Source organism: Mobula hypostoma, chromosome 2, assembly GCF_963921235.1.
Source record: "Mobula hypostoma chromosome 2, sMobHyp1.1, whole genome shotgun sequence".
Taxonomy (NCBI): domain Eukaryota; kingdom Metazoa; phylum Chordata; class Chondrichthyes; order Myliobatiformes; family Myliobatidae; genus Mobula; species Mobula hypostoma.
In genome coordinates this window covers 43,241,137-43,255,677 of record NC_086098.1, presented here as the reverse complement: position 1 = coordinate 43,255,677, position 14,541 = coordinate 43,241,137, and the positions used below count along the sequence as shown (strand labels likewise).

General features: G+C 38.4%; 1 protein-coding gene across 1 annotated transcript in view; it reads left to right on the top strand.

Annotated features, from left to right (window-relative positions):
* The window catches only part of otofa (otoferlin a), a 379,390-nt gene that overhangs the window by 313,891 nt on the left and 50,958 nt on the right, over positions 1-14,541 (top strand). Inside the window, exons 28-34 of the mRNA XM_063071051.1 lie at positions 937-1,056; positions 2,326-2,487; positions 4,362-4,524; positions 7,568-7,638; positions 9,207-9,236; positions 10,609-10,734; positions 12,405-12,474. Coding sequence (XP_062927121.1) covers positions 937-1,056; positions 2,326-2,487; positions 4,362-4,524; positions 7,568-7,638; positions 9,207-9,236; positions 10,609-10,734; positions 12,405-12,474 — 742 coding nt within the window. The remainder of the gene's footprint in view (positions 1-936; positions 1,057-2,325; positions 2,488-4,361; positions 4,525-7,567; positions 7,639-9,206; positions 9,237-10,608; positions 10,735-12,404; positions 12,475-14,541) is intronic.

Genomic DNA, 14,541 nt, shown 5'->3' with positions numbered 1-14,541 from the left:
TCCACTAAAGACACTACATGATTGATGTATGGGTGAATCAATGACCATGGCTTCAGACTTGACCAAAGTTGCAAAATAGATTTCATTTCCCACAATGGGGAGTGCTTAAAATGAAGATTCACTGTGATTCCTACTGGCCAATTCCTTTGCTAATTTCCATAAGATTATTGTCTCTAGTTACCAAGCACCACCCCCACCCCAGTAGTGGAAATATTTTCACTTTATTTACAGGTCAAAAGAATTAATGGTTTTGAGTATCTCTGTAAACTAATGAGGTCGGATAGTTCTTGAAGAAGCTTGGATTAGTTCCACAAATGGAATACTGTTAAAGATAAACCACACAATTTTCCACCTGCAAAAGTTAAAAAAAATAGGTCGTACTTGCTGGTGATATTATCTCTCATCTGAACCATCATAAAAATGGGGATGGAAGCAGCAGCAGGAAATACAGTAGACAATAGTTGAAGAATAGCCTACCAAATTGGAAATGCTTGAGCAATGCCTGATTGAACATGTTTCTATGCATCAGGCAATCCTCCCATACGTTGATACAGAAATTAGTATCATGAAAATGTGAAGTTGCCATTCATTTGTCAACCTCTCTATTTGAAAGACATTTTCTTGATGTGTGTTCTGTGAAACATAATATTCTGCAACTCTGAAAAGCTCCATTTTATTGAAACATTTTATTAATAATATTGCAAATATTAGTTCACTTAATCAGTGGTTTTGAATGAAAGCCAGAAATGCTGGAGATGCAACCTGAAACATTCATGTCTTGCATAATTGCCAATGCACTTTCTGTTTTGAAGATAAAATGTATCATTCAGTGATTTTGCCAAGTTGTGGCAGGTTCTTCTTTGCTAAGCTCAAACTGAATTCTTAGATTTTAATTTCAGCTGATTACTGACATACAATTTTATTCCTTCAATCCAGATTCCTCCTTCTGGGAAGCACAATCTGCCACCAATTGATGGTCCAACAGATCCTGACCGTGGTCCAATTCTTCCTGTTCCAAAGGGGATCCGCCCAGTATTAAGCAAGTACAGAATTGAGGTAGGGAGATGTTTGTCATTGTTAGAACAGAATATTAAATGAGCAATTACATTACAGTCTGATGAGCATTTAATTTCCAGACCCTTTATCCTGAGTTCAGGAAAAGTCAACCACATTGTAAGAGAGACGGGATACAAATGCCAAGTGTTACTGAAGCATGTTAACCTTCCGTCAGGATTGTCATAGAAACACAAAATTGATAGTATAGAAGGAAGCCAATCAGACCATTGTGTCCATGCTGACCAAGAATGAACAACCTAATCTAATTTCACTTCCCAGTTCAAATAAACCAGCAATTTTCAGTTTACAATCAGAGCTAAGGAGGGAATGATATTTGTGTGATTTAGCAGGGGCTGGTGAGATGGAACAACGAAGTGGACAGTGTTATATGTGTATCAGCACAAACCAGGCCATCATCTTTATGTCACTGGAAAGAATATGGTGTGCTAAGTTCAGAGGACACAGCCTCAGAATAGAGGAGCATCCTTTTCGAACAGAGTTGAGGAGGAATTCTTTTCAGCCAGAGAGTGGTGAATCTATGGACTTCATTACCACAGGCAACTGTGAAAGCTAAATCTTTATGTATATCTAAGGCAGAGTTTGATGATTCCTGAATAGTCAGGAATGAAGAGATACAGGAAGAAGGCAGAAGTGTGTGGTTGAGAGGAAAACTGGATCAGTCATGATGAAATGTTGGAGCAGACTCGATGGGCCAAGTGGCCTAATTCTGCTCCTCTATCTTATGGTCCTCTGGTGTTAAGGTGGAATGTGAGCTTGTTCCACCAGCTATATTTCTGAACACAGATGGACTATTTCCAAAAAAATAAATCTCCAACAATTCCCTAGAGGAAGGAAGAAAAAGCCGGAAAATGAATCGGATATCTCTCGCAAAAGTAGGATCATCTCTCTGAGGGATGAACAAGCATTAATTTTGTAGGGAAAAGTGAGCCTACTTTAATATCAATCTAAAACATTAACTCTGTTTCTCCCTTCACAGATGCTCCTAACTTGCTGAGTACCTTCAGCATTTACTGCTTTTATTTCCTGCTTTGACTTTAATTTTTGATGCCGATTGGTTCCAGGTGATTAAATGCACATTTGACCTCTCTGAATAAGTAAAATGGCTACAACAAAATTGCAAAATGTAATTGATCAAATGTATAGGATCCAACCTCAATATACAGTAAACCAGTTTCTCACAAGACTGTAAGTATTGCTTTTGATAATGGACATATAGATGAAGCAATTGTCCTCTTTAATTTCCTACAGATTCTCTTCTGGGGGCTCAGAGATCTTAAGCGTGTGAACCTGGCGCAGGTTGATAGACCACGAGTTGACATTGAATGTGCTGGAAAGGGTGTACAGTCTGCGGTCATTCAAAACTACAAGAAAAACCCAAATTTTAGCACTTTAGTCAAGTATTTTGAAGTGGTAAGTACAGACTATTGCTGTTATGCATGCTTTAAGTTTGTGTAATGTTAGCAGCTGTGCGTTACATAACATCTTCCAAATTTAGTTCAATCTACTGTACTTTATTGGAGCTGAATCTCAGAAACGGAGTACAACATGCCATCGTTCCCACATTGTAGGTCTAGTACAAGTGAACAAAGAGCCTGAAATTGTTTTACTTATACAGACTGATTGCAGGTGATGGTCATTAACAGGTTTAAAATGAAGCCACAACGTAAGCCACGTGGAAGCTCATTTTTCCCAAGGTTATGCACTTGCGTGTAGAAAGAGATAGATAGATAGGTCCACTAGATTAGTCTTTTCCACATGGATGGTGCTCCTGTGTTTCCTCTGAATCAGTCGGTGGAACTAATTACAGGAGAAACAAAGCTGAAGGCAATTTCAGGAATTTTCTCACCAATTCACTGAAACAAACTGGAAAATATTGGAGTTACTGTGATTACAGTTTATCATAAAATCACTCATCTATTGTCTGCAGTTTTTCATATGTTCTGGAGATAGGGTAACATGAAATTCAGCATTGATTTCATACGTGTAGTAGAAGTTTGCTAAATTTAAATGACAGAAAATTTGCCAATTCAAAATAATAGAATATCAAACAGCAAGTAAGTAGAGCAGGCAACAAAATCTAGGAGAGGTTCATAAGCAAACTGCACCAAGCTCACTGTCAGATTGAATATTGTTTTGTCAAATGCTTTTAAGACCAATCTTCATTGAACCTTTGAGTTACTGCACGTACACACGCACACACGCACGCACACGCCAAGAAAAAAGAACCTTTGAGTTACAAGATATTGATATGAAAATCATTATTTTAATGCAATTTTAAATCTTTCTTTGTAAGTTGTCTGAAAAATTATGAGTAGCTGAAAATAAGGGTTACCTGAAAATTTGTCACAAAGCAGGCTAAGTCAGGTTTTCTGATGAAGATCTGGCATTGCAGAATTCTACTACACACAAGGCCCAAAGCCTCAGGTACAGAAGGGCAGGCCTAGTGCTCAGTGGACTTTCACTTAGTCTTCCATAGTGGAGTGAGCAGAGTAAACCATGGAAGTTATCATTTGATTGGCAGTGGGAGATGTTGGTGCATGGGGAGTAAAGGTCAGGGATGTGTGTAGATAGAGTGTCTCTCACAAAATAGACATACATTTGGAAAAGCAGTGAGTGTGACCTGGAATTATATTGCAGATTTAGATTGAATTAATTGGGGGAGGTGGTGGTATTTAGTCTGCATTGTGACAAGTTTTCAGGATCTTGGGAATTAAAACAGAGCACTGTCAGTGAGAGGTATCATCAGCACAGCAGTCAGTTGGAATGTTTGGTTTGAGACTTAACAGATTGAGGGGACTTGTAAAAGGTTACATTTGAGGGGAAAAATTTGAGGTTTGAGGCACAGTAATTCATGGCAAGGAGCATCTCTCTGCATCCATTTCCTTGAGGTAGGTTCCTGTTAAGTATCGCTGAAGCAGACCTTATGTTGGTTTGATTCCCTGCCAACCATCAAGCAGAAATTTACATCTTTATCTCCAACTTTCTGATCAATGCATCCCCCAGTAGCCAATTAACCCATCAAGCTGCACGGCTTTGCAGAACTGCTGGGGACATACTGTGCATTGATGGTTTGTTCCATTGGAATTGTCTCATTATCCTAGAGAAAACCACTGGAGATGCACCTGGTCCACCTCAGTCTCAAAGACAACAGTGGCTTCAACTCAGCGAAGCAGGGTTTTCAGTGAGAACTGTGACATCTGTATTAGTGTAACCGTCCAATACCCGTGTCTTATTCTCAGATCCGCACTAGAATTCATAATAATTATCCCTTCCATTGTTTATAGGATTTACCAGAGAATGAATTGCTTCACCCTCCCCTTAATATCCGAGTGGTGGACTGCCGTGCGTTTGGCAGATACACATTAGTTGGCTCACATGCTGTTGGCTCCTTAAGGAAATTCATCTACAGACCACCTGACAGCGCAGTTCAGAACTGGGCAAATGCAGGTATGTTTATACTTAGAAAAGCAGCATATTCATAGGGACGAACCGCTCTATCAATTACTAACACAGTAGATCTCCTCCACCTATTCACTCAGTGTTACCACTTGGAAATGGTATCTTGTGTTTAGATCATGTCACTCTCTGAATCAGATGCACTGAACTGAGGGGCTTTGGGAAACTTCTGACATGCACTTTTACCTAATATTGAAACACTTTGTAGTCATTCATTGGAAGCATCACAAAAGCCACCTCCAATCTTTACATACAAGTGAAAATCTACAGGTGCTGGAAATCTGATCAACACACACAAAATGATGGAGGAACTCAGCAGGCCAGACAGCATCTAGGAAAAAAAGTACAGTCGACGCTTCCTGCCGAAGGGTTTTGGCCTGAAACATCGACTGTACTTTTTTTCCACAGATGCTGCCTAGCCTGCTGAGTTCGTCCAACATTTTGTGTGTGTTGCTTCGGTCTTTACATCTTCAGTCAATTTTGCAAAAAGATGTTCAAGTCTGCTTCATTTTAATTGATTTACATATAGGAACTTCGAGGGGTGATTGATAAATTCGTGGCCTACAGTAGAAGGAGTCAATTTTAGAAAAGCTACCACATTAATTTGTCAACATAGTCCCCTCCTACATTTACACACTTAGTCCAGCAGTTATGGAACATACAGATCTTGGACCTCCAGAAAGCGTCCACAGCAGGGGTGATTGGTAAAGTTCGTGGCCTAAGGTAGAAGGAGATGAGTTATACAGCTCTCGTTAATGCACATGCAGTTCAACTCTTTGAGTGATTATGCAGAAAGTTTGAAGTTAATAACTCATCGGGGTGATTGATAAGTTCATGGCCTAAGGTAGAAGGAGATGACAACTGTGTTCATCAGAATAATCTACATTTTTTCAACATGCAGAAATGCACTGTATTTCTTTCATCTATTAGACAACCTGTCAACATTTACAATTTAATGCACAGAAATGGATTACAGGAAATTTTATTTTTTATACAAAAAAATTATGTATCGATTTTGTATTCTTAGCTTTCACTTAGTCATAAACAGGCACTAGAGTTTTGGGGCAGTTTTATCTGTCTTGTACACCAGGCAGGAAACCACATTGAAAGGATAAGAGAAAGAGCAAAAATATTATAACAGTGATTCTCCAAGTCATGGCTCCAAGCTGAAAGTACAAGGATTGGTGACAAATGAAGGGCACTTCACATTACTTGAATTCAATACCTCTTAAAGGGAAAAGAATGTATAATTATGCTCTAACCTATGTAATATTAAATTCTGGATGTGTAGCCTATGTAAACTTATTTTGGTGTTGTTAAAGGGAGTGAGGAATTCAATTATCCATTCCAATTTTGTCAGAGTAGAGGCTATTATAAATAACAAAACCTAGTCTCTGTAGTAGCGGATATCCAATGTACATTTTTCCATTCCCCGGTTATTTATTACTCAAAAGTTTGAGATGGTTTAACCCTTGAATTTTTTTTTCACATGTATGCCAGAAATCACTAGCATAAGGTGCAAATAAGCTCTAAATTTAATAACTGAAACCCGTCTCCCATACATAGCAGTCCTCAGGGATTTGCAAAACCTTCCAAAACCTGTAATGTACTATCGGAAGTATTGAGTAAAACCCAAGAACATACAATATTATTTATTATAAATCTAGTCAGAGGTATCCAAAACAATGGATAAAAAATTTCCAGTCATTTTGATGGGATTTCCCATCTCCTCTCCACCTGATTTCTTGTGTACCCAGATGGAAATATGGTTCTATCCTATTGGTGCACCTCTGAATATTCTGCTGACCCGTGATGTTGCAATAGCAAAAGAAATCAAAACCATCAGAAGAGTAAGTCAGAGATGCACTTTGTACACAAAATAATTAAGATCTCCAGTTTACTCTACAAAAACCTCATCAATAATTTTTTCCCTGTCTTGACCAAATGGAGTAATATAGTGCACAGAGGGGGCCAAAAATAGTCAACTATCTAATCTTAGAGAAGTCACAGAATCAAATGGGGGGTAAGTTGAATTTGGGAATACTAGTGGAGCAAGATGCTGAGTGGGAGCCATCAGCACCCAGAGAACAGTTACGTTCTTGACCACCTCAAACTATGTGACAGTATTCCATAGTGACCTTGGTTTTGAGGGGAAGTTGATGGAGTCTTAAACTTGAATTTTCAAAAATATTGTGCTGCCGAGACATAAAGATATTGATTTTGAAATAACTGTTTCCATAATATAGCGTTATTAGATAAAGTTGAAAAGATGTGCTGATTCTTGGTGTAAGTGGTTATAAACTGTTTTCAGTGGATGATAATAATCAATCCATTGTGATATTGGATCAATAAAAGGATGAATATTGTGCAATAATATATTATTGCTCCCTGCAATGCTAGTAGATTTCCCAGCAATTTCAGTTTTTTAAGTTTTATTTCTGGTCTCCAACATTTTAAGTTTTGCCATTCGTTCCATTGAAGAATCTGTGCTCTGTGAGGGTAGGATTTTATTTCAGTCCAGAGAAGATAGACTATCTTCCCAATCCCATTCAGAAGCACATGTCCTCAAAGGAGCAGTTCACAAACATCTCAAACTATGAGTGCAAGAAACTTCAGTACTTGGTCAGTATAAATAGGTGTCAAGGTAGGCTGGGGGTGAATGTTATAATGAGGTGCATCAGTTTCTAAGTACAGATTTGCATAAGTTCAGCATTCATCTTACAGTACTTTACATCATAGGAATATGAAATTCTAATTGGTCAACATGCCTGTTTTACACTTAACAATAAAACACCATCTTCTTAGTCAGTGAATAAATGATATCTTACTTTCTCACACTTTTATATCTTTTTTATCTTACCTTTTCACCTCTAAAGGTTTTTCTGTCCATTTCCTCATACTTCTTATTCCATGTTCTATCCTTGTCTTTTCCTGTGCATCTCTCTCTCCTGGATTCCACTGGGTTTCTGTTCAGCTACATTGATGAATGGATTCTTGGCAATGGCAAATGGGGGCCCAATCTCTCACCCTGCAGGCGATATCAACATTAACATGGAAACAGAGGTTCCAGTGAAGAAAATAGAAACTGTGGTCAAGCTGGATGCTGTAAGTATGGCATTTATTTTAACCCTTACATTACCTTTTCAGTAACCAGAGGCTTTTAAAAATTGAATTGCAGAGATCACAACTCCATTGGATCAACTGACTGTGAATCTCAAGGTCTGCTGGTTATCCAATACAATAGCCATTTGCTTTATTAAATAAGGCTGCTGCTATGTTACCAAGAGTCCAATCTGGAGTTTATATGGTTCTGCCATGGTTCAGAAAACTCAGGGATGAAATGGAGTCTGGAACTGTAGGCTCCAAAAGTTAATTGACTATTACAGTTAAAGGATGCTTTCCAGTCCCCTTCATTAGTAAAAGCCTCTCTAAACTGAGGCTTTCTCAATCACATGATATGTGTTAGTGGGGTTAGTGGGGTAAGTGAATTTTGCAAAGGGACCTCTCCCACTTTCCAGTAGATTGAGCTCTTGCATTGAGTCCTTCAGACCAGGAAACTTGCAGCCCGTTTGCATGATCTCTGTGAATTAGTTCCCTTCAGCCAGGTCAGCAGTGAGGTCTCGGCAACAACCTCCCTGTTTGAAGAAGGTAAACAGACATACAGGTCTCAAAGGCACGGGTTAGTCAATTAATTGGTCACATTGGTGTCAATGGGTGGTGCGGGCCCATTCACCTGGAAGGCCCTGTTACTATGCTGTGCCCCTAGTAAATAAAAATCAAAAATAACAAACAAAATGCTGGAGGAAATCAACAGGTCAGGCAGCATTCATGGAGGGAAATGAATAGTCAACATTTTGGGCTGAGACACTTCATCAGATGAAGAGTGTTGACTTCAAAACTCAACTGTTCATTTCCTTCTGTCCATGTTGCCTAGCCCGCTGAGTTCCTCCTACATCTGCAGTCTTTTGTGTCTCTAATCAGTCAGGTGATTTGCAGTAGCTGATTCCAGCCAGACATATCAAAGCAGGAACTCAATGGAACAAGAAGGTGCTGTCATTAGGAATCTGCAAGTGCTTGTGTAACTGGGACAGGAGAGGTCAGTCCATGCATTCTGAATGTTGTTCTGACACTGGCAAACACTTCGGGTGTGAATTAGATCATCTCAACCACCTCTTCTGAAAGTATCAACTGAACTTCTGTTATGAACGGTAATTCCCAGACAGCATTTAGAGAAATCAACTTTTATGAAAAGTCTGGAAGAATAAATGTTGATCAACAGCAGTGAGGTGCTCTGAGATTTGTTGGTCCATCTGTTACTCCATTTTGGCACAACTCTTCAAGTGGAGCTGCTCTATTGTTTCCATTGAAACAATACAGCTCCAGGGAACCTTTCTAACAGTATTAACTGATGATTCAGGTGGAGGGGTAGAGTTTCAAGATGCCAGTAATTCATGTCCACAAGCTTGTTTTTATTTCAAATTTTAATTCTTTTGTAACAATTTTTGAGTGTTGTTAGCATCCAGACATGTACCAATATCCACGAGAATCTTTGTTCCATTTCTGTTGTGTTTGTCTATTTATAATTAAGATGCAGAGAAAATTAATTTAATAAGTTTGCTACCAGGTTTGTGTTGTTGGCATCATCTCATTTGTCTGTTTTCATTCAATGACAGAACTCTGATGCTGTTGTCAAACTTGATGTGGTAAGTTTAAAATAGCATTGATAAATTCTCATGACCAAGCACACTCCGCAAACTTTATTAACTTGTAATTTCTTAAATTGAGAATTAAGAAACACATTTTGTCTTTTCCTTTACAACCCTATTTTGTGTAATGGAATTCTCACTATCTTATACACACCACTAAGTATAGGCTTTTCTCCTTTGTTCTTATTAATCGCCACACACTAAGATATGTGACACCGTCGTCATCGTCGTGGCTATCCCTCGAGGTCGAGGATGATGGTCTTCATTCTGTTGATCTACTTATGGGCTCTTAAGTGGCTTATGAGTCCAATCTTGGCTTTAGAAGTTCTTCCGCACCATCCATACCACCTCAACATAATGAAGTCATGAATCATTTCAAGTCTCTGATTCCAGGACCTTGCATTACAGTAACTCCACACCTTGTCATTATATTCCCTTTTCAAACTTCAGGCTGCCAAAATCCAAGCAGAGGCATCACCAAATCATTATTCTTCATTTCTCATTTCTGAATTCGTTCATAGCTTCAGACGTAGTTTTGCCCTGCTACGATATTGATATTGGTCTCTCCATTAGAACACCATGATGTGTCATGCAAATTTAGATACAGATATGAATAGATCTCAAAGCTTCACGTCTTATAGTCTAAAACCCAGTATCCCCTTATGGTCTTCAGTGAGTCAAGTTCTTTGATATATTGGAGCTGAAAAAGTAGTATCCACAGAGTGCCAGTGTCATTGATATAACTGGAGCTAACCGTAAGAGAAAGTGATGTATTAACGTATCTAGGCTCCACCAGAGACTCTATCTAGGATCCCACAATAAAGGAATCTCTCTCATAGAGTCTGGGTAGCATTGGTAAACACAGCCAATGAGGCCATTACAATAAGATATAATGGTCATCATATTTGTCAGAGGTTTTAATTAGACTTCCTTCAGTTACGAGGACTGCAACATGCACTAAATGAGCAGAGACAAAAAGAAAACTTTTCTGTATGCCCCAACTAAAGAAGAGGTTTAAAAAATATCCGATGGGAGATTGATGGAAAGATACAAAAAACATTTATTAAAGTGTGACGAATTTACCACACATTCAGAATAGAAAGTATATTTCAAAGTTGGAAATGGATAACATCAAAATCACCAATGAGATCAGAAACCAGCTAAATTTGCAAACCGTTTCATTGCCTGGTTTTACTTGCGGTAAAATAATTTAGAAACAGAACAGTACTGGTCAAAATAAAAATAGCATCCAATGAAATTAAATAAAAGATTGCTGTCTCCACCATCAACTCATTATAGACACAAGGAAAGCCTTCATTTGCTCCAGTGGATCATTACTTTCTCAGTTTGTGTGTTTCCGTATCTCTAGAATGAAGATGAGAAATTGAAAAAGAAGAAGAAAAAGAAAGGAGAGGAAATAGAAGAGGAGGAGCCAGATGAAAGCATGTTGGACTGGTGGTCAAAATATTTTGCCTCCATTGAAACTCTCGTGGAGGTATGCCATGATTTAAATATGTGCTTCAATGTCTATTGTAGAATATAATCTTATAAATGAATCATAAAATATATTCATCAGTTAGGTACAGGAATGTAAAAGCATCCTGTGGCAAGCCTTACACAGTAATTGCATTGCATATGAATATGAAACATTGTAACATCTAGAGTTCCTGAAATACTTGTAATACAATTTGCACAGGGATTAAGAGGATATATATTTTATGCTAATTAGGGACCAATCATAGTGCAATAGTCCCTCAATATTATAAAGAGGGGTGACATTTGTTTATCCACTGATTGATTTCTAATTAGATGCAATATATTGCTGGACTTTCCTACAAAATTGTCCTTGAGATGATTCCCAATACTATTCATCTAAAAAAAACAACAGCTTAATTTCCTAGTTGCTGGTTTCTGACACAGCAATGCCAAACCCTCAGATATTCCCAGAGCTACTCTGGAGTCTACTTCATTCAGGCTTTGTAGGATTCCTGTGGCAAAGTTTAGTGGTCACATTTTAATACAGCAATCAGAGTGTATACAGCTCTAGCCCCCATACCTTAAGGAAGAGTTTGCCCAGTTCTGCGACTTTTGTTCATTAGGTATCATATCTAAAAGTAGTATTTATTTATTTATTGACTATGTTTCTTGCATCTTTCACGTACATGAGGAGCAAAAATTTTAATGTTACGTCTCTGTCTAAATGTGCAATCATAGTAATTTATAATAAATAGAACAGACAATGTAACAGAAATACACTAAAATCAGAGTGAGTTAATCAGTATGATGGCCTGGTGGAAGAAGCTGCCCCAGAGCCCATTGGTCCTGGTTTTTAGGCTGCGGTATCGTTTCCCGGATGGTAGCAGCTGGAATAGTTTGTGGTTGGGGTGAATCGAGTCCCCAATGACCCTTTGGGCCCTTTTTTCACACCTGTCTTTGTAAATGTCCTGAACAGTGGAAAGTTCTCAACCACAGATGAACTGGGTTGTCCACACCACTCTCTGCAGAATCCTGCAGTTGAGGGAGGTACAGTTTTCATACCAGGCAGTGATGCAGCCAGTCAGGATGCTCTCAACTGTGCCCCTGTAGAAAGTTCTTAGGATTTGGGGGCCCATACCAAACTTCCTCAATCATCTGAGGTGAAAGAGGCCTTTTTCACCACACAGCTGGTGTGTACAGACCATGTGAGGTCCTCGATAATGTGGCTGCCAAGGAACTTGAAGCTGTTTACCATCTCAACACCAGATCTACTGATGTCAATAGGGGTTAGCCCGTCTCCATTCCTTCTGTAATCCACAACCAGCTCCTTTGTTTTTGCAACATTGAGGGATGAGACAAGGCTAAAACTCAACATTTTATTCTTACTGTTGATCTTCTAGTATGTAGGGCCTATTTAGGAACACTTTACATTATCTAATGGCAGCCATCTGGAGGAACTTTTGACCAAGAGGATTAAAAAGTTACACTGTTGAGTTGGAATTCCCTGCAGGCTGGAGTCAACACCTTTCTTACAGTCCACCTGTCCAGCTACACAGCAACGTTGATGGCCTTAGTTTCAGACAAGGTGTTGAATATGAAACACACAAGGCAAGCAAGAAGTCATGTTATCCTTTTATCTGTGATGTAGCTTTTGAAATTCAGAGGGTGATCTTGTGAATTTCCTTCTAGCAACTCCGACAGCAGGAAGCAGCTGCAGCCGAGGCAGAAGAGAAGGAAGATATGGAGATAGCAGCAGAGGGTAAACAGAGGGGGATGTAAACTTATTTCGTTGTCATGAAAAGGGAATGTGCATGTTGTGAAGTAGGCGTAGGTGATTGCTTTGTGGTGAAAAACTCAACTGTCTGCGAACATTAATAACTGGGATGAATGAATTGATGCTAACAGTTGAAGTGCATCGATAGCTGAGAATATGTTAACAACAAAGTCGCCATTTTTTTGCAAAAGGTAGTAAAGATACTTTGCCTCAGGGTTATCCAATCAAAATTCACAAAGAGCCACAGAAGAAAACAGTAGACAGAAACGGAAGTTCATTTAATTGAGCAGATTGTAAGGAACATTCTAAAAGAGGAAGGAATTCAAGAGCAACGGGCAATGTCGGCTGAAAGGAGGAATAGCAATGTTGGAATGAAAAAACTAGAGAAGTTCCTGGAAAAAAATGGAAGAATGTACAGGTTTCCAGAGGTTATGGGTGTGGAGGATATCATATAGATTTGGATGGATAATACCAGGATTTAAAAAACACAATTAACAGATTTACACAATAGTATTGGATTAGGATCTGTTAACTGTTGGTCAAAGAGCAAGGGGTAACATCTGAAATGGATAACATGAGGCTTACTCAGGGTAAAAAATAGGGGGCCAACAAGGAAGGCAATGGAACAGGTGGGCAAGAGGTAGCTAAGCAAGGCTGTCAACAGCAGCTGAACTGGTACAGGAGATAGCTGATGTTGTGGGAGTGAATGTAGCCTGGTATTTTACATTTTAATTTGTGTCCATGTGTTCACAGATGTGGCTGGAGCTAGCATTGATTCATGTTATTGATCTTATCACAATATCCTATAATTTTACATTAAGTAGTGTAAATCCTACTGAATTTCTGATCTTTCTGTGTGACTTAGAGAGATAATGTAATCATTCATAAGAATCCTCTTTGGATGATGTAGAATTTCTAATGGAAGAAATTATAGGATATTTGGTAAGGATTTTCTGCAGTTATGAATTTTTTGAATGATCACCATTATATTTGGATTTATATCAGATGTGTCAACTTCAGCTGTTAATGAAAATTGTGTGTTTCTGCTTGCTGCACATGCTTTGCCTGGTCACCTTCCATTTATATCACGACAGAATCTGTCACTCATCCACATTACTAAGCTATCATGAAAGTTGGCACAAACCAGACATGAGGGTTATTATAGAGAATAGAACTCCTAGCTAAAAAAAAGCCAGGCAGATATAGCTGTGACTGCTTGCTATCAGAGAAGTGACCAAAAATGGGAAGACTGCTTCATAGTTCCAGGCAAATACTGCCACTGACACTCGCCCTTGTTCACAAATCTGTTGTAAAAGAACTTGTTGAAGGAGGAGTTACTTGTGTAACAATATAGCCTTAGCATGACTTTTGTTTAGCTTTTCCACTGGTGAATTAACCTGCAGCAGTGCTTTGTGTGTGATAGTTAAAATGAAAATTTGTTGAAGTGGCTTCAAATGACATGACCTTTGAAATCTTTAACAATGTAATCCTTTAATTTAGTTGCTGAAAATTTCCAATTCCAGTTTAATGGTTTCCTTAATTAAGATTAATCAGCTTCACTATTTTAATCAATACACATTTCAGTTTGATAACTGGTACTGTGGTACTGCTGTTAATACAGTCTCCTTCTCTTTGTTTCTCCCATGTGCACACACACAGATAGTCTATCAGGTTTATTTATAAAGGTAGTGCATTACATTGAACACAAACTAATCGATGATCGTTGCTGAAAAATTGCAAGAGTTAAAGTAATGCAGGCAAGAGTTAAAGTAATGCTATAAGTGAACCACACTTATACATTCTGTAAATGAGACACTATGCTAATATTCAAATCAGACACTCCAACTTTAGCTGATTAAATTACGTCTTCAGAAAAGTTATAAATAAAATGAGAGGTACTGAGACTATCAAATGCAAAGTTCAATATAGCATTAAAATTCTGAATCACTGGATCCATAATATGAATAATTGTTAGCTTTCTGAAATATGTACTTTTTAATTAACAGGTCCCAAAGGCAGAAAGTGACTGAAAAATTGGCCAGGAAGCATCTT